This window comes from Loxodonta africana, chromosome 10 (genome assembly GCF_030014295.1).
Source record: "Loxodonta africana isolate mLoxAfr1 chromosome 10, mLoxAfr1.hap2, whole genome shotgun sequence".
NCBI lineage: Eukaryota > Metazoa > Chordata > Mammalia > Proboscidea > Elephantidae > Loxodonta > Loxodonta africana.
The window spans coordinates 88522751-88542764 of record NC_087351.1 but is presented as its reverse complement, the minus strand read 5'-3'; the positions used below and the strand labels follow the sequence as shown (position 1 = coordinate 88542764).

The 20014-nt window shown below is 40.4% G+C and overlaps 1 protein-coding gene across 8 annotated transcripts in view; it reads right to left on the bottom strand.

The window, feature by feature from the left end:
- GPATCH2L (G-patch domain containing 2 like) overlaps positions 1-20014 on the bottom strand; it is a 74083-nt gene that overhangs the window by 18435 nt on the left and 35634 nt on the right. For 4 of the 8 annotated variants that reach the window (XM_023546396.2, XM_023546395.2, XM_023546398.2 and 1 more), the window contains one exon: positions 7596-7690. In XM_023546396.2, the coding sequence (XP_023402164.1) occupies positions 7596-7690 (95 nt within the window). The other 4 variants (XM_023546397.2, XM_023546399.2, XM_023546401.2 and 1 more) reach the window with 4 other exon arrangements.

Sequence of the window (20014 nt, the reverse complement as noted above, 5' to 3'; positions counted from 1 at the left end):
GTTCCAAAGAAAGGTAATCCAAAGGAATGCAGAAATTATTGAACAATATCATTAATATCACACACAAGTAAAATTCTGCTGAAGATAATTCAAAAACAGTTGCAGCAGTATAATGACAGGGAACTGTCAGAAATTCAAGCCAGATTCAGAACAGGGCATGGAACCAGGGATATCATTGCTGGTGTCAGATAGATCTTGGCTGAAAGCAGAGAATACCAGAAAGATATTTACTTGTGTTGTATTGACTATGCAAAGGCATTCAACTGTGAGGATCATAAGATATTATAGATAACATTGGGAAGAATGGGAATTCCAGAACACTTAATTGTGCTCATATGGAACCTGTACATAGACCAAGAGGCAGTCGTTTGAACAGAACAAGGGGATACTGTGTGGTTTAAAGTCAGAAAAGGTGTGCATCAAGGTAGTATCCTTTCACCATACTTATTCGATCTGTATGCTGAGCAAATAATCTGAGAATCTGGACTATAATGAAGAACATGGCATCACGATTGGTGGAAGACTCATAACAACCTACAATATGCAGATGAGACAACCTTGCTTGCTGAAAGTGAAGACGACTTGAAGCACTTACTTATGAAGATCAAAGACTACAGCCTTCAGTATGGAATGCACCTTAAAATAAAGAAAACAAAAATCCTCACAACCGGGATCAACAAGCAACATCACGATAAACGAAGAAAATATTAAAGTTGTCAAGGATTTCATTTTACTTGAATCCACAATGCCTATGAAAGCGGTAGTCAAGAAATCAAATGGAGTCTTGCATTGAGCAAATCTGCTACAGAAGGCCTTTGTAAGTATTAAAAAGCAAAGATCTCATTTTGCGGACTAAGGTGCACCTGTCCCAAGTCATGGTGTTTTCAATAGCTTCATATGTATGCAAAAGCTGGACGATTAATAAGGAAGATCAAAGAAGAACCAACAAATTTGAATTATGGTGTTGGTAAAGAACACCGAACATACCATGGACTGCCAGAAAAAGGAACAAATCTATCTTGGAGGAAGTACATCCAGAATGCTCCTTAGAAGAGAGGATGGCAAGACTTTGTCTTATGTACTTTGGACATGTTATCAGGAGGGACCAGTCCCTGGAAAAGGACATCATGCTTGGTAGAGGGTCAGTAAAAAAGAAGAAGACCCTCTATGAGATGGATTGACACGATGGCTGCAACAATGGACTCAAACACAGCAACGACTGGGATGGCGTAGCTATCGGGCAGTGTTTTGTTGTGTTTCACATAGGATCGCTATGAGTTAGAACCCACTCAACAGCACTTAACACCACAACCTAAGGGAACAGTGCACACCACCACTACCCACTTTGTTCGGAACCAAGGTACACTAAAACAGAGCAAATTCTAGGAAAGTTGAGGTTTCACCTTGTCATTCAATAACTCCATTCCCAGGAATACAATCTAGAACAGCAGTTTTCAAACTGTAGGTCACAACATCTTTTCAGTGAGTCATGATCAGTTTTTTCTTTCCCCCAGTGAAAAGGAATAGAAAATATCAAAGTGCACTCAAAGGTTTATTTCAGATTTACATGTACATCCATAAACCAAAACCAAACCCAGTGCCGTCGAGTCGATTCCGACTCATAGCGACCCTATAGGACAGAGTAGAACTGCCCCATAGAGTTTCCAAGGAGCGCCTGGCGGATTCAAACTGCCAACCCTTTGGTTAGCAGCCGTAGCACTTAACCACTACGCCACCAGGGTTTCCTGTACATCCATACACGTGTTCAAACATCAATTTCTTCCTGTGAGTTATACTAAGGAAATCTTGAAAGCAACTACTCTATGGCACATATACAAGAGTTTCTTGAGGGCAATGGCTTTCAAATGTTTTGGAACCTCAACCACAGTGGCAATAAATACCTTTTACATCACAATCCAAATACCCCACCCCCCCATACGCACACACTGATATTTAACTGAAAATAAATGTCACAGAATTTTATCTCTGCTTACTACATGGTCACAAGGCACAGCAGGGAAACACTACGTGAGAGAAACTTTTACGCATGTTCTCCCAGAGACAGGGATAAGAACATTCAGTGCAGTATTGTTCACAATAGCATAACATGGATACAATCCATGTCCATCAAGAATGCTTAATTGTAGTACATTCCTCACAGTCATACAATGGAATACCATATAGTGGTAAAAATGAATTTCAGCAGGATAAAACATGAATGAATCCCAAGAACATAACTGGGTGAAAGCCAGAATTTGTAAAAGATGACATACAGTTTGACACATTTACACAAGGTTCAAAAACATGTAAAAGTAGACTATATTGCTTAGAGATATATGTCTGGTAAAAATATCTGAAAAAACTAAAGAATGATAAATGATAAATACAAAAACTGGGATAATGGTTACCTCTGAGGAAAGAGGGAAGAAGATGTTAAAGGTGATTTTTTTTTTTTTTTTAAGTGGAAGTTCAAAAACCAAACCTGTTGCCATCGAGTTGATTCCAATTCATTGCAACCCTATGTACCATAGAACAAAACACTGCCTGGTCCTGCCCCATCCTAACAATCATTGTTATACTTGAGCCCATTGTTGCAGCCACTGTGTCAGTCCATCTCTTTGAGGGTCTTTCTCTTTTCCACTGACCCTGTACTTTACCAAGCATGACGCCCTTCTCCAGGGACTGATCCCTCCTGACAACATGTCCAAAGTATGTAAGACACAGTCTCACCAACCTTGCATCTAAGGAGCATTCTGGTTGTACTTCTTCCAAGACAGATTTGTTTGTCCTTTTGGTAGTCCATGGTATATTCGATATTCTTCACCAACACCACAATTCAAAGGTGTCAATTCTTCAGTCTTCCTTATTCACTGTCCAGCTTTCACATGCATATGATGTAATTGAAAATACCATGGCTTGGATCAGGCACACCTTAGTCTTCAAGGTGACATCTTTGCTTTTCAACATTTTAAAGAGGTCCTTTGCAGCAGATTTGCCCAAAGCAATGTGTCTTTTGATTTCTTGACTGCTGCTTCCATGGCTGTTGATTGTGGATACAAGTAAAATGAAATCCTTGACAACTTCAATCTTTTCTCCGTTTATCATGATGTGGCTTAGTGGTCCAGTTGTGAGGATTTTTGTTTTCTTTATATTGAGGTGTAATCCGTACTGAAGGCTGTGGTCTTTGATCTTCATCCGCAAGTGCTTCAAGTCCTCCTCACTTTCAGCAAGCAAGGCTGTGTCATTTGCATAATGCAGGTTGTTAATGGGTCTTCCTCCAATCCTGATGCCCTGTTCTGCTTCATATAGCCCAGCTTCTCGGATTATTTGCTCAGCATACAGGCTGAATAGGTATGGTGAAAAGATACAACCCTGACACACACCTTTCCTGACTTAAAACCACTCAGTATCCCTTTGTTGTCATCACAGCAACACACAAGCCCCCACAGTAGAACAAACTGACACATACGTGGGGGTCCAACTCATGGCGACCCTACAGGACAGAGTAGAACTGCCTCATAGAGTTTCCAAGGAGCAGCTGGTGGATCTGAACTGCTGACCTTTTGGTTAGCAGCCAAATGCTTAACCACTGTATCACAGTGAATGTTAGGTATATGGATATTTGTTACATCATTATTCTTTATACCTTACATATCTTTTATAAATATCCTTTATAGTCATCCAATAATTACTTTAAAAAATTTTTACAGCATAGCAGGCAATAAAAATCTCCCCTATGACTCCCAGGACAAAGGGCCAATCTAAAATGGAACTATAAATCCAACCATGGGTGGGAGGGATAATATTAAGACTAATTCTTTGCCAACATTAATATTCTATTCATTCATTCATACAACAAATATCTACTAGGCTCGTTCTAAGAGCTGGCTATTACTTTAGATGCCAGGGGTACAGCAGTGAACAAAACAGATTCAAGAAACCCCTGTCCTTGCAAATGCATCTCTAGCATCACTGGCTAGGTATTCAGATCTGATGTAACTAATTAACAGATTAACTGCTGAGAACCCTTCCAAGTGACGCTCAGGATCCATATCCCACCCCCAGGAGAGAAAGGTCAGAAAAGGCTTTTCGAACAGTCAAGACAGTAGGGGCTCTGAATAGAAGCTCTTATTCTAATTCCCCTTTACCTAATGCCATATATTTACTTTTTGAAGGATTAGAATTTGTATTCCAAACACTCTGATCTGCCATTTTGATGAAAATCATCTCAAGAAATGACATCTGGTTTTCATTTGAGTCCCTTACGTTTCTTATAGCTACTTAGTCTCAAATTTTGGAGGAAAATAACCCAATTTTTTTTCTTTTCCGGTTACATTCTTTAAGAGCATGACTTGACAACAATGGGTTTAGTTTGGCGGGGGGCGGGGGGGCGGTTACAGCTTGTTCATTTCAGCATGAGGTAGACTTGTTGGGCATTCCCTGTTCTGGCGATCAGACCTAGGAGGAGGTTTACACAGTTACTCACTATGATGCCAGGGTGTGGCTCTGTACACCAGATACCCCTCATGCTACAAGGCCATAAAGGGAACAGGAGGGGAGATAAAAAGGAAATAAAGGTGTCATACTTCCAAGAAGGATCTACTTAATAGCCCTGTGAAAGGGTCCTTTTCCCTGGTCTTTTGTTACTATTAAACACAAAAGACAAGGAGTCATGCTGTTCCTTCCTGCTCTTTACTTCCCCAGCCTTATTAGTATCTTTAAATTCAGTCAATTTCAACTCAAAACTTTCTACCAGCAGGATAGGGGGAAAAGGGAAAAGATTTGTGGCTGCATGTTTAAGAAAGAAGCTGAATTCATCACGGTGACAGGAGAGAGTGTTGGCAGAGATCTGAGCTATTTATTCTTTTAGGAAAATCCTATAAAGAATGACACAAGGAAGCCTCTATCTGCAGTCTTGTTCATCACACTGGTGAAGTGTCTGATAACAGATGTATGCGGTAGCGTGATTTAGTGCCAGGGGCTGGCCCCTGATGTGTATTAATACAGCGGCAAAGCAGAACGCACCTCTCTTCATCACTCATTTCTATAAAAGAGGTGGAATCCGAGATGGCCCGATGTTAGGCAGAGCAAGCCCATTTGTTCTACTGACTGATGGCGCGGGCTCAGGCTATGTCCTTCACCTCCATGGGGCACTCAGGTTGTAGGTGGAAAAAAAAAAATAGACAATGCTCAGTGAAGCAGGGCTCAGCGCACAAGTGAGAGGAGAGGAGTTGGGCTCTGTGAGGTAAATGTTCCACGCTCAAGTCTTATTTAACACCAAGCTGTATATTTCCCAATGTGCATGTGGAATAAGGATTTTAAACTCTTCACAACAGCTCTTATGAAGAACTGAAAGCTAAAAACAGAAGCTAGATATTAAGGAGCAAAATAAAATAAAGAAAAAGATAAAAGAGGGGAGAGCTGTTTTTATGCTTCAAATACCCCCAACCTGCTGAGGACCTAGGTTTTCATGTGGGGGTCATAGTTTGGCACCGGTCCTACTGCTAAAAAGACAGAACCCCTGCAGGGCTTCAGAGGGCAGCTCTAGCATCTAGGGGACTTGGTGTGATCTTAGCTCTGCAATTTCTCAACCATGGGATCTGGGGAAGTGATTTAACCTCTCTAAGCCTCAGTTTCCTCACGAGTAAACTGGGAATAAAAATGGCATCCACCTCAGAGGGCTGCTGTAAAGATCATGTGAAATAATGCATGCAGCGTGTTCAGTTCAACGCCTGGCCATGTGGAAGGCACTCAAAAATATGTTTACTATTATCATCAGACCGTGATTATGATTATCCAGAAAAAGATGAAGTATGGGCCATCATCTAGTAGCCATCTCAAACAAAAACTCAAAGAGGTACAATTTAGAGTATACCAAGACTTTATAAGTAATGGTAAAAAAAAAAAAAAAAAAGACCAGTTGATTCTGACTCATGGTGGCCCCATGTGTATCAGAGAAGAACTGTGCTTCAGAGGGTTTTCACTGGCTAATTTTTGGGAAGTAGACTGTCAGGCTTTTCCTCCAAGGCATATCTGGTTAAACTCTAACTTCCAACTTTTCAGTTAGCAACCAAGCACACCTGTGCCACTCAGGAACCTTAAGTAACAGTCCAAATGCCTGTTGCTGTGGAGTCAATTCTGACTCACAGCCACCCTGTATGACAGAGCAGAACTGCCCCATAGGGTCCTAAGGCTGAAATTTTCACGGAAGCAGGCTGCCATATCTTTCTCCTGCAGAGTGGCTGACGGGTTCAAACCTCCAGCCTTTCAGTTACGAGTCAAGTGCTTAACCACTGCGCCACCAGGGCTCTGTTTTAAGTAATGGTTAAGAAAAAAAAAAACAAACCCATTGCCATTAAGTTGATTGCAATTCATAGTGATCCTATAGGACAGCATAAAACTGCCCCATAGGGTTTCTAAGCAGTACCTGCCAACCTTTTGGTTAGCAGCCAAACTCTTAACCACTGCGCCACCAGGGCTCCTAACCACTACACCGCCAGGGTTTCCAAGTCATGGTAGGGGGACAAAATTCTATATCTATCTGAGGTCCGCTCTTTACTAAGCTAGTAACTACTCTGTTCTATATAATACATAGTATTTCATGGAGAAAATGAAATAGTCTATGATATAGTCAGCTCCATCACAGTGAACTCACCATCAGCGAGGAAATAACTCTAGGTACTTCTGATAGGTCCTGCAAACATACATGATCCCTCTATTCTGAGCTATTCACCCTAAACTGTATTGAAATAACACCAAGGATTTCCTATGATTATTACTTATGTTTAACTATCTTCCTCTTAACTCCAAAGAAAAAAATCTACTAAAATCCAATATTCCACCTGATATAAATACATAACCATCCTTTTTTTTTTTTTTTTTCCTTTAGAGGTCACTTACATGCAATACAAATCTTAAGAGTAGAGCTCAATGAATTTTTACATTAAGCACCGTGTAACCCCCACCCAGTTCATGACAGGAAATGTTTCTAGCACCCTAGAAGGCTTCTTTGTGCCCCCTCCTGGTAAATACCTGTCATCAAAGACAACGACTATTTGGCTTCTACCAACTGATATTAGCTTTGCCAAAAAAACTACATAGTTTTAACTTGAAAAAATCATTTTTAATTCAAAACTTCATGACTGGTGAAATGTTACCACTCTACATGAAAGCAGTGAGACTGCACCGTACTACATGGGGATAAAGTAAATAAAAAGCCATGCAGCTCCCTGACTACTGATAAAACCGCCACTCCTACTGGATTTTCACTAACACGGACCTAGTTTTCCTCTCTGTGCTAGAAAAGCTCAGATGACTAAAGACTATTCTGAAGACTGATGGAATGCAGGGATTCAAACTCAAGAAAGCCGAGACACAGTGAAAAGGCACCAGCTTCAGGCTCAGAGAGAACTGGGTTTGAATTCTTAAAATATGTGTGACCTTGGGCAAATTACTTCCCACAGGCTGTTTTCCCGTGTAAAATGGGAATAAAACGTCCTACCTTATTGTAAGGATTAGATGGAAAAGTATATACAACTCAGTGTAGTGCCTGACACACAGTAGGTGCCCAATAAATGTCAACTACCTATAATTACCTGCATTTGGGCTAGACAGAGATGCTGTGGCCACAGGTTTCCGTTTCCTCTTAACGTCACGTGAACATGGTGGTCCCAGGTGTATGCTTGCCTGTCTGCAGGTACGAGAAAGAGAAAATACTGTTTTAACTTTGTAATTCTTATTTTAAGACATTATGCTCAGCCCAGAGGCAGTGCTCGACCCATCACAGATGTACGCTAACATGGAATGGGCACCATCTTTTGCCATCAAGTGTCAGTACCAGATTGTTCAGGATTAATCGTAAATCACTCCTCACCCACAGTGCATACCCATTCTAAACTTCTTACATGGCTCCAGAGTAGCAGACATTCAAGATTAATTTCAATAAGCATGTGTATCGTTACATGCTGATTTCTAAAAAAATATTTTTCATAAAAACTGTAAGTGCAATTGTTCTAAACTCGCTAATGAAATACCTACTCCCAAGTGGTAATATAATGGAAAGTTTAATGCTGCATGAACACAGATATTTGCATAGAATTTTAATAGCAAGTTTAACCCTTCTACCACCACAATGTGGATTTTTAACAGTGCCTATTCAGTGCAGTGGTTAAGAAATTTGGCTGCTAACCAAAAGCTCAGCAGTTCCGATCCATCAGCCAGTCCAAAAGAGGAAAATGTGGCAGTCTGCTTCCGTAAAGATTTCAGCCTTGGAAACCCTACGGGGCAGTTCTACTCTGTCCTGTAGGGTCACTATGTGTTGGAATCAACTAGACGGGAACAGGTCTGGTTTCGTTTGCTTTACAACAAGTTAAGTTTGATTCCTGTGACTTTTTAAAATATTAAATTATGTGCCAATCATATGTTCCCTCATCTGAATATTCAGTTTATTTTAAAAACAAAACACTAAGAACTTCAAAGCTAGAAAAGCAAAGGGTTCTCTGAAAGACAATTAACTTCACACTGAAATCGCTGGTTTTAGTTTACCGCTATCCTCCATTTTCTCCTTCCTCTTAAACTATACTGGGCCAACCCTTGATTAAGGCCAAAACATGTCTCGCCTCCTTTGCACAAAGCTTTCCTTAAACTTTTGGGACCTTACCTACGATGAATCACTATTTAAATGGCATACACAAACTGGTATACACATATTTTGTTTCCTTAATGAAGCTTAATATCTTTGAGAACAGGGACCATGTTTATACTTCTTTCATAATTTTCCAATGACCTCAGCACAAGGCACACAGCCGATCCCCATTAAATATCTGTTGACTGGACCTAATATGAATGAATGAAAATTATAAAAATAGCCAAAGTACATAACGGATTAAAAATCAAATCCAGTGAAATTATACAGATGAACTCTTAATTGGTGGTCCCAGTTGGGAATCAAGTCTCATATCTTAATAGTCTCAAAACTAGAACCTCAGACAAACCTAGGAGAATCTAGTTAGCAAGGCAAGAGACAACTTCTGAATGTACACATTTTCCTTTTCAGAGGGCCCCTATCTGGCAACTTCCACAGTTAGGGGAAAAAAAAAAAAAGACACGTATTTCCTTTCTCCAAATGGCATAAACTTAAAAGTCAATTCAATTTATAAAGAGAAAAAGGTGAGAATTTAATGGGAATGCTAAGAAAATTTTTAGAATGCCAAGATCACTCCAATAGGCAGAGATTTACAATATGAAGCCTGTGGTTTGCAAAATTCCATCCAAATCACCTTTACTGATCATTCTTCTCCTGTGCCGAACAGAGTTAACTTTTTTTTATCCCATGAATAGTTAGTTCTGAAACCCCAAGGTGAAGTTTGAGTATAAATGTGCAAAGTAGGGGGAACAGTTCTTTTTCATACCTTACATAAACTCTAAAAATAAGTCTAAATCAGCATGCTGATTTAATAAGTAACACAGATGACAGAACGTGAAAGTTTGGCACGCCTTCAGTCTGAATGGAGAGGTGACAGTTCCCTTAGAAGTCAAAGGCACAGGCAGAAAAAGAAGCGACACTACACAGTTTTTTCTCATCAAAGCAGAGAAATGTACAGAATAGTTTCCACCTTTTCCACAAACAAGGTACTTGAGTATATACAGACCCAAACTCAACTCTCCAAGCACTGTGTTCTAATCCCATCATGCTTATTCTAAAGTATGTCAGAAAGAAAAAGAAGTCAAACAAAAGCTAACAGTTGATATTCACGTTTCTCCTTTATCTTAAGCTCGTGAAAGGAATCTTTAAAATTTGTTGGATTAAATTAGTTGCTTCAAACTAATCTCTGGTATTAGATGCCAGAATGGCTGTTACCCTCGGGTTGTGTGAGGAGAGGAAGAGGAGAGTGGCTAAAAGAAGTACAGAGCACTTCTGGGTTCTTTCTAGTGATGTTTTGTTTCTTGATCTAGATGCTGGTTACCTGGATACACACTTCACTGTATGTATGTTATCCTTCAATAAAAAATTTAATTAAGAAAATATTGCTTCTTCAAGATCAATGCTTACAATATGTTGAGATTTATAAGACATGCAAAATGAAAAGTGTAAGGCAGAAAAGTACTCAGATGGGTATTAAGATATCAATTCTCAGAGTATCAATTTGGGTTGAGCTAAATAAATACTGCCTTCTATTGACATCTCATCCATCCTTTTCACAGCTTTGCATGTTTGATGTATGTCAGTACGATGGTTAAGGGCAGATATTATCACTCCTTTATGGATCCAGGCAATAACACTCTTCTCAAATTTTCAGGGAATGACACATTTTGGAGTAAAAATAAATGAAACCATTTACGCACCAAAATGTTTACGTTCTTAACCAGTTTTAATGGAAATACGGTGGGTTTTTTTTTATGCTTATTTATTTTAGTAAAATGAAAATAATAGATACTACTCACCCATCATTATGCACGGAGCCCAAGTGGTGCAATGGTTAACAGCTATGGCTACTAACGAAAAATCCACCTGCTGCTCCCTGGAAACCCTATGGGGCAGTTCTGCTCTGTCCTATAGGGTCGCTAAGAGTCGGAATCAACTTAACAGCAACGGGCTTGGTTTATCATTATGCACATTGGTTATTACACTCCCTATATTCTGCAATATCCTCAGAGGCTACCATGAACTAAATGGTGTCTCAGGCGGTCTTTGCCCTGCCCCTCGGAGCAGTGTTCTTCAAGCACTCCTTTCCTGATCCCCAAAGTAGGCCCAGATCCCCGGCCTTGATCACCAGCCAAGACCACCAATTAGGTGTTCCTCTGTATAATTTCACTATTTTTTTTTTTTAAATCTGTTATATACTTTGGCTCTTAGGCTTCTCCTATAATGTTAGGGGCTTCAGGATTAATTGTCCCTATTAAAAAAAAAATTTTTTTTTTTTTATATTAGTAACTGACCCCTGATTGCTAAGCCTGTAGCCTTATTTTACATCTCACTGTAGTAAATGGTTTACTTCTACTGCCCCATTCCCACTACTAATTGCCTTGAATATTCTAAGCTCTTCAGATTGTGCAAATTCCACACTAGGAATATAGCGATAAACAAAACAATCTCCGCCATCACGGATCTTGTAGCCTAGTCTTATTTCCAGCTGCACAACTCTTCCGGTTGCAGAATCTGAACAACAGAGAAACTGAGGCAAGGGTAAAGAGAAGTCATGTTCATTCCTAAAACTCAATTTAATGCTCCTTCCATCTTAAAACATTTCTCTAAAACCCATTTCTCATTTGGAGAGCTGTTTCAAAGGAGGTAGAATAGTATCATACCTTAGGGCTTAGTTCAAAAAAGCTATTTTTCTCCATGTCCCTTCCTAAAAGATTTGGGGGAAGGGGAAGAGGAACAGTCGAGCTGTTATAAAAGGACGCAAAAAAAAGCCCAAACTCACTGCCATTGAGTCAATTCCAACTAACAGCAACCCTACAGGTCAGAGTAGAACTGCCCCACAGGATTTCCTAGGCTGTAAATCTTTATGGAAGCAAACTGCCACATCTTTCTCCCTCAGAGCAGCTGGTGGGTTCGAAACACTGACCTTTCGGTTAGCAGCCAGGTGCTTAACCAGTGCACCACGAGAGCTCCTTTATAAAAGGATTTTCCCAAGCTGTAAACCCTACTAATACCAGTATTTGCTTAAAACCAAAAAAGAAAAGAAAATTTTTGGACATTAGTAATGGTAGGGTTTACATCTTGGGAAAATCTACTTAAGGACAGCCTGTGAGGGCTTCATCTATTTGGGAAGAACCGTAGAGGACAAAGAAGGAAAAGGACCCAAAGCAAGCCTGGGGAAACAAGCAGGATGCTGGGTGCTTTGGAGCAAGAGGCTTAACTAAGGGAGACAGGAAATGGAGACAGTCATACTGTAGAGGACAGCTCCGTTTGCGAGTAAAGAATAAAAGTGTGGCTGGAGGAACCCCTTGTGTTTTTTTGGAGCCTGAGCATGGGGGTAGGCAACTGCTGCAGTCTCAGCTTCCTATTCTGAAAGGCAGTTCTGGTCTTTTGTTTATCCTCAAATATCCCCAAATAACCCCATTATCAGTCTACTGTAGACATGAAGAATTAAGGAAGAGAAGGAAAAATAAAGAGGTTGACTTCCTCCCACCGCCCCCCCCCAACAATGCATTTTCATTTAGGGGTATTCAACCACCATTTCCTCTTCGTGTGTGTATGTATGTTACGAGTGGAAGGGAGGGACGGGGATTGGATTGGATTTGAGCAGATTATTTTACTTTGACGGCATCAGTGTCTTACTCTCACATGAGGGAAACTGTAAAGGGACAACCCACGAGTGAGGTATCCAAAAGGACGGGGGAAAAACGTCTGAACGTCTCCTTCTCACCAGCACACAGAACCCCCTCCCCGTGGGTAAAAAGGGTAGTTAACGAGATTTTTTTTAACTTTTTCAAGAGCAGTGTATGGTTGTTTTTGTGTTGCATACCACGTACTCTATGAAGAAAGGTGGATTTTTTTATTATGTAGGGGCAAAAAGCCTAAGTGTAAGTTAAGCTAAAATCACTACCAAGTTAAAACTTCATTTCTCATTTGCAGAGGCAAATGATTATCAGCATCAGAAAAGGAACTTTTACAAAGTACACATGCCCCCACCAAGCTCTTAATTCAGTAGGCTGGGCTGGATGGAGTAGGGTCACGATCAGCAATACGTTGATTTGGAAATTTTTCCTCAGGTAATTCTGATAAGCACCTACCTACTAAGAAATTTACAGAATGACAAAATCTACCAAATCCATAAGAGCCAATCCAGTCAATAAGAGGGATCTAAATATTTAGCTTGAAGAATAATAGAATGATTAAATGAATGCAAATTTAGAATAAAATGGTGTTTCCCAGTATGTAAGCAATTAAACTAGAGAAAAGGCAGGTTGCTCTTGTTTGTGTCATCTAATCAGCGGCCTCAGGGACAATCTTCTCTCAGGCCAGTGACCACTTAGGGAGCGTGCTTCTTTCACAGCATGAGCGCTGGGGTCAGTACTTCCCCTAAGAGGGTCACATTCTCTAACTGTGGTGGCATTTGCCAAAAGGAACTTGGGGGGAGGGGGGAGGGAAGAGCATTAAAAGCAAGAAATACACTCTTTAAACATTTTTACTTGAGGAAAAGCCACTAAACTCCTATCATGAGCGTGAAGGTGAACGCTGAAGATTAACAATTAATTCAAAGAGTATTCTGTATACCCACGCATAAACACAGCATTTCTATTTTATTTTTTACTGCAGGTAACTGATGGATCAGGTGAGCTGTTAAAACTGCAGTGTTACTTAGGAAACTGGGCAGATCGCTATGTCCCTGGGGCAGGAATGTACTTTTAGGGGAAAAAAATTACTTTGAGAAATACATGCATGTTTAATAGAACCAATGTTGGCAAAAAATAACTGATGTGACTGCTTTAGATTCAGAACAAAGATGTCTGGAGTCACTCCTAAGGAGAGAAAACCGTCTTTATGTGTCAATGGCAAACTAATTTAAGGAACAGTTCACCTTCAAAAAATCACTCATTTTGAAATAGTCATTGAAAGATTCACTTTTATATGAAATAAAAATAAAATTTAATGTGAAAAGGTACTTCCTTAACTTACTTTTTCTTAAACATCTACAAATAAGTAACATCGAGAAAAAAATTATTGATGTTTCTGAGGACCAAAAGGTCATTTATATCATATATTCTAATTTTTCTCCTTAATTACTAAACTACTCACCTCACTTATTTTTAACAAAAATTTATGGAAGCGTATCACGTGTGCAGTACTATACTAGATGTATTATGGGTAGATAAAAGATGATGGAGCCAAGGCTCAGTCCACCAGGAGCTCACAATATAGTGAGGAAGGCCAATTCATAAATAAAGAAGTGAGAGATACAAAACACTGAGTGATAATCAAGGAACAAGCAAAGTGCTAGGGTAAAATGAGGGATGAGAGGATAAAACCTAGGGAAGCAGAAAGACCTCCTCCCTACCTCCTGCCAATGTGAGTCTATCTTCAGGGTTATGTGACATTCATTAAACACCCAGTAGGGGAAATATCTTCACAGACTTACACATGGGTAAGGATCCAGGCCTATGACACTACAAGCAGTTAGGGAGAAAAAACCACTTCACAATTATCACCGGAAACAGAGAAGGTTTATATAGGTGGAAGAGAAAAAAGAAAAAAGTCTTTTCTTTTTTCTCTTCCACCTGTGGAAGAGGCCCTAGTAATTCTGCTACTGGTTTTCACTCAAAGCTAACCCTCAGCAGTCTGCAACAAACTGCTCACTAAAAGCATCTGAAATTCTCCTTAATCTACTTTCCTTGGCTTGGCCAAGGTAGGCATATCGTGAAGCTGTTTCATGTTACCCACAGGAACAGAAGAGTTTCACATCAGTTGGAAAGATGGCATATAACAATGGAAAAACAAAACAACGAAGAAAGAGCAGCTTCCTCGCTCCACTTGAGCAGGAAGACGGCAGCCACCTGAGAGCTGCCATAAACAAGACCATCCAACACAGGACACAAGATTCAAGAACTATGTACTAGAGAACAGGAAGTTCTAATAGGGCTCAGTGCCATATGGACAGAAATGCTTCCTCATGCGTGGCCTAAACTAAGGCACTAAAGTGCTGAGCAAGAGCTGCTGTGCATCACAGCTTCCCCAACAGACACAGGACTAACAAACCGTTCTTCCCCCCAAGCCCTGAGGTAAAACCTGAGGCTGTTTACTGTGGCTCCAAAGGTCAAAATTAATAGCATGAATAGAGTCTCCTTCTTGCTCTTTGAAACTCCTCGTCAAGTGGCACAGCCAGCTGGGCACACAACTCTGATATGCAGATCATAACGTTTGTGAACAGATAAAATGAATTACAATGAGCTCAGCCTATCATATTTCAACTCTCTAATGAGCAGGAAGAGCTCTCTTTCTTACCCAAACCCTGTCCAAATACCTCCCATAGTCCATTTGGGGCCATTTAAGCACCTAAAGAATCTATAATACATCTCATTAGCAAATGACTCTGGAAGCTAACTCCAAGTTTTAAGACTGCAACTATCCTATTGACAGAGTAGGATAGAAACTACCAGTATGCTAAGCATTTACATATATTAGTTCATTTAGATCTCTACTAGTCCAATAAGAAAGGACTGATATTTCCATTTTAAAGATAAGGAAAGTCATTTGCCCAGGTAAAGCCAAGATTCTTATCTGGGTATGCCTCACTCTAATATCCACGCTCTTGACCTCATGCTGCCTATGCCAACATCTCATAGACTATGAAGAAAATAGTAGAAGCTATGGAACTTTGAGGAGTCCTGGTGGCACGGTAATTATAGCACTCCACTGCTACCGAAAGGTCAGTAGTTTGAACCCACCAGCAGCTCCGGGGGAAAAAGATGTGGCAGTCTGCTTTCTTAAAGATTCGCAGCCTTGGAAATCCTATGGGGCAGTTCTACTCTGTCGTATAGGGTCACTATGAGTCATAATCCATTCGACAGCTATGGGTTTGATTTTTCAGTTTATGGAACCTTGCATTCACTGAGGAACATGTATAATAGTTGTATATCAGGCTGGTGTCTGCTATCCTCAGTGGAACTGGAAATAATATCTCTTAAAGGAAAAACCGTTTATTTACAAAGGAAGCTGACCTATAAAAAAAGAAGGTATTAAACAAAAGCACTTTGCTATTTCAGAACTGAAAGATAAGAATAAGTGGAAATGGTAATACATAGCCAAACTACCTCCCAAAACTGAGGAAAAGGTTGGATAAAACTCAAAGCTCCCACAAGACACTCAAAAACTACAACTGATGACTTACGCAACATACAGAGATGTAGCCATTGATAGGTTCTAGTTTACTGTTTTCTAATGTGATACTCAAAGTCCTCGGATTACGAACGAGTTCTGTTCCTAAATCTGTCTTTAAATCCAATTTGTACTTAAGTTGGAACAGGTAAGTATAGTTCATATCTAACGTCGGTTAGTCAAATGTTTGTCTTAAGTGTACTTTTCTATACATAAAAAACATTAAGGAAACACTTTATGATACAGTAAAACATCTTTAACATAATAATAAAGTTTTGATAAGCATCACAAAGTAGTACCCATTTGTTATTACCAACCATTGTATGTACCTCAAATTTTTAATATAATAGGCTTTAAGGGGATTGGTTTGCACTACGGGTTGTATGGAAGTTGGACATTTGTAACCCAGGGACTGCCTGGAATGGTGAGAAAAGCTATCTTTCATAATCAATAAATCTCTCATGGGAAATACTCCCTACACGACTAATCTCCTTATTATAGTTTTGTGACTACGCCCTTGCCAACAATACCACAGCCTCTACCAGAACACCAATCACACCATCTGCTGTTTGAGCAACAGCAATTATTAAAACCAATACGAAGTATTTCTACTTTGATAGCAACACACCAACAATAGCAACCAAAACAACCAAACCAAAACAGCTGGTTTGAGAATTTCATCCACGCACTCAGCCAACTATCCAACTATTTATACATCCACCCAACAACCCTCCTCTGCCCATTTATTAATAACCTACCACGCGCTGAGCACTGTGCACGATACTAACACTCTTTCTTTACCTGAGGGAGGCTCTCCAAGGCTAACACAAGTCCAGAGTTCTACCTCCCACGCACACAATGCCAAGGCACAGAGATCCTATCAATTGTGAAATGTGACTCTGTTCCGCACATTACAAAGACCCAGTCCTAAGGCCACACGCATTTAGGGCAATAGTTCTTAACACTGGCTGCTTATTAGAATCACCTGGGGAGCATTAAAATAATGCCAATGCCTAGGCCCCGTCTCAGATCAATTAAATCAGAATTTTGGGAGGTGGAGCCCAGCACTGAGAGATTTTAAAGCTTCGCAGATGATTCCAAAGCGTAGCCAGGGCTGGAAACCACCAATTTTAAGATTTTCTAGAGTGGTAATTCTGAAAACCTCTCAATCCACAAATCGATTAGATGGTACAAAGACCACAAAGACTCTCTCTCCCATCCATCATAACTGCCATCTGTGCTGTATTGAAATGATACATCATTAAGGTGTTCTCTTGAAATTACTGCCAACACTACTTGTTTACAGCAATAAAATACTAAAAACTGATAGTACCCTGAGGTCACTCCCCGCGCCCCACCCCAGCTGCTCCCAGAAAACCTTCTGAGACCCAGAGCTGTACGTCTATGGCTCCCGCAGTGAGGAGGCAGTTCAGGAACCCTCGTTCTCATGCGGTAGCTGAGTGCTTGGGAGAGTGGAATTGGTAATGTCCAGACAGGAAGCAGCCCCAGCTCAGTAACCTGACGAGAGGAAGCCTTCCCAGTTCAGGCATGATTATCCAACTCTTTGTGCTCTTAAAGGAGAGTAATTATAGGCATGTGAAAACAGGGAAGCACTCCCTGAGGAACTCTTCCTCACATGCTTCCCAAAAGGCACCAGGGCCATTAAAAATTCCATGATGAAGAGGAAAAACGGCCTGGGAACAGCCAGGAGGCAATACAGCAAATTAATACACCAGCCCTCCTCGGGGAAAGCTGTGATAAAACAGGAAACACTTCTCTCTTCACAAAATAAAATTATACCACTAATGATAACATAGTCACCACACACACAAAAATCGTTCTAATGATGGGTGTGAAATTCCCAATGCTGCCCAGATGCTTTGAAAGAAATCTTTTTCTACTACAAATAAAATGTAACAAGAAAAAGATAAAATTTCCATTAGCGACAGTTTTTTAACACAGTTATTCACCTGCCTCTTCCCTGCCCGCACCACTCCTGAACATTCCCTCCTTAGTGCCGGGCTTTTGTTAAATGGCCCCACTGTTGGGAAGGCTCACCATCCAGTTCTGAATCTGATCTCATCAGTCCGCCACAATGGCAGCTGGAAAAATCCTGTGCTGGCTAGATGGCTCCTTTTCAACTGACCCCTTGCTAGGAAGAGACCCCACTATTTCAAAGAAGTGAGCGATGTTCCACAGGGTTCACTGTTTTATCATTCACATTTCCTAGGAACTGTACAGAGCTCACTTGTACTGATCATTCCCCACAGAGCAGTGGTCACCAAACTCTACTGATTGTACACCCTTATGAGTAAAGAATTTGAGCCAATGCTCACAAATATACAATATATTCATAAAATAAGTATACATGTTACTATACTAATATATGTATAATTTAAAACAAAAAAAGTAATTTAAAAAGGATAATAAATAAACGTAAGTTCTAAAGTTTTCTTCCTCCACCTCAAAGAACCTTCACGCGTGCAACCTACTTTGTACCCAGTGCCCTGGGAATGATGTCTGGAAGTAAGGAGAACAATGAGCTATGATCCTCCACATTCTCTCTCCTTGCTTTCAGCAACAGTCTAAGGCAATAGGCAGTATTTCCCTAGGGCTGAGGGCACTAGAAGCACAGGCTAGACTTCCTTGTTTTCAAGTCCAGCCACAAGCACTGCCAGGCAAGAGAGTGAAGATAATGATGTGGATGAGACATACAAAGACACAAGAAGCTGCCGCCCAGTCCAGCCATGGGATGAGGCTTTTAAAGGAAATAGGAAACTTGATAAAAGCACGGATACAAACCTCAGCACAGCACAGCTCTGAGTAGCAGAGCTAAAAGGAGGGCAAAGTAATTCACTTTCAGTGTCTAACATGATGTGGTGTGGCTCGCAGTTTTCACAAAGAGCCTATACAGCCATTATTTTATTCGGTATTAAGACAAAAAGCTGAAGGACTGCTTTCCTACAGACTGAAATCTTGTGTCTTCCAAGACAGCTTGAGTACCTCCTAAGAAAACCTCCCTGGGCCTCTGAGTTAGGAGCCCTTCCTCTGTGCTTTGCATCATTCTAGTGCATACCTTTACTACACAGCACTGATGACTATGTGTTGTAACCGTCAATTTCCACACCTGACTTTCCTATGAGAATGGAAGCTCCTGAAGCTAGTGCCCAATCGGAGAGCCTGGCACAGAGTAAGGAATCGGCAAATGTCGAATGAATCAGAGAATGATAAATAAACAGCATGCTACTAAATAAAAGATCTTACACTGGGAGTTTAATACCATCCCACCATCTTCCACAATCTTAGTAACACTATTTATGATGATTTCCCTACTGAAGTATCACTTCTCCAGTAGAAAGAGATGGCAGGGAGTTACAGTGCTGAGTTTATCATCAGAGCCCACAGTGGAAGTCCTAATTGTATCCATGAAAGAAGAACTTCTCCATGCAACCTGCACCCAAAATTTATGAATGCATCCATTTAAAAACTTATTAGAAAGAAAAAAAATTATCGGAACCTAGAAGAGAAATTCTTTACACCACAAGAAATAATAAACATTCTACGGTCCAGACTATTAGCTGCACTTTTATACACAAGACCCCTGCTAGAAGATACTACCATTAAAAGCATATTCACTTCCCACGTCATCTAGCCTGAGAGAACTTATAATGAGAAACACAAAATTCATTCATTCAACAAGTATATACTAAAGGCCTACAAAGGCCAGATACTATGTTAGGTGCTGGGGATATACTAGGGAACAAGGCAAGATCCCTGTAATTATAAAGCTTGTATTCTAGTGAGAGAGACGGGCGAAAAAGTTAAAAACAAAACAAAACAAAAAACTAATAAGCAGATTTCATTACATCTGTGATATGAGCTATAAAGAAGGCAAAGAGATAAAAAGCAGGGTACTGAAAGTGGCTCCTTTAGAGAGGACAGTCTGAGAGGGCCTCCCCGAGGAGGTGGTACTTGAGCCAAGATGAAGAGCGCCCAAAGACAGTATTCCAGGCAAAGGGAGCAGGTGTGAAGGTCCAGAGGCAAGAAAGGGTCATTATTTTTGAAGAATAAAATGGAACTCCCTGGTGTAGCTGGATCTCTCCCCTACTTGGGGGTCAAGGGACTATATGAAAGGAAGCTGGACATGTAGAACGAAGTCAGATTATACAGGGCTTTGCAGGTCATGGCAAG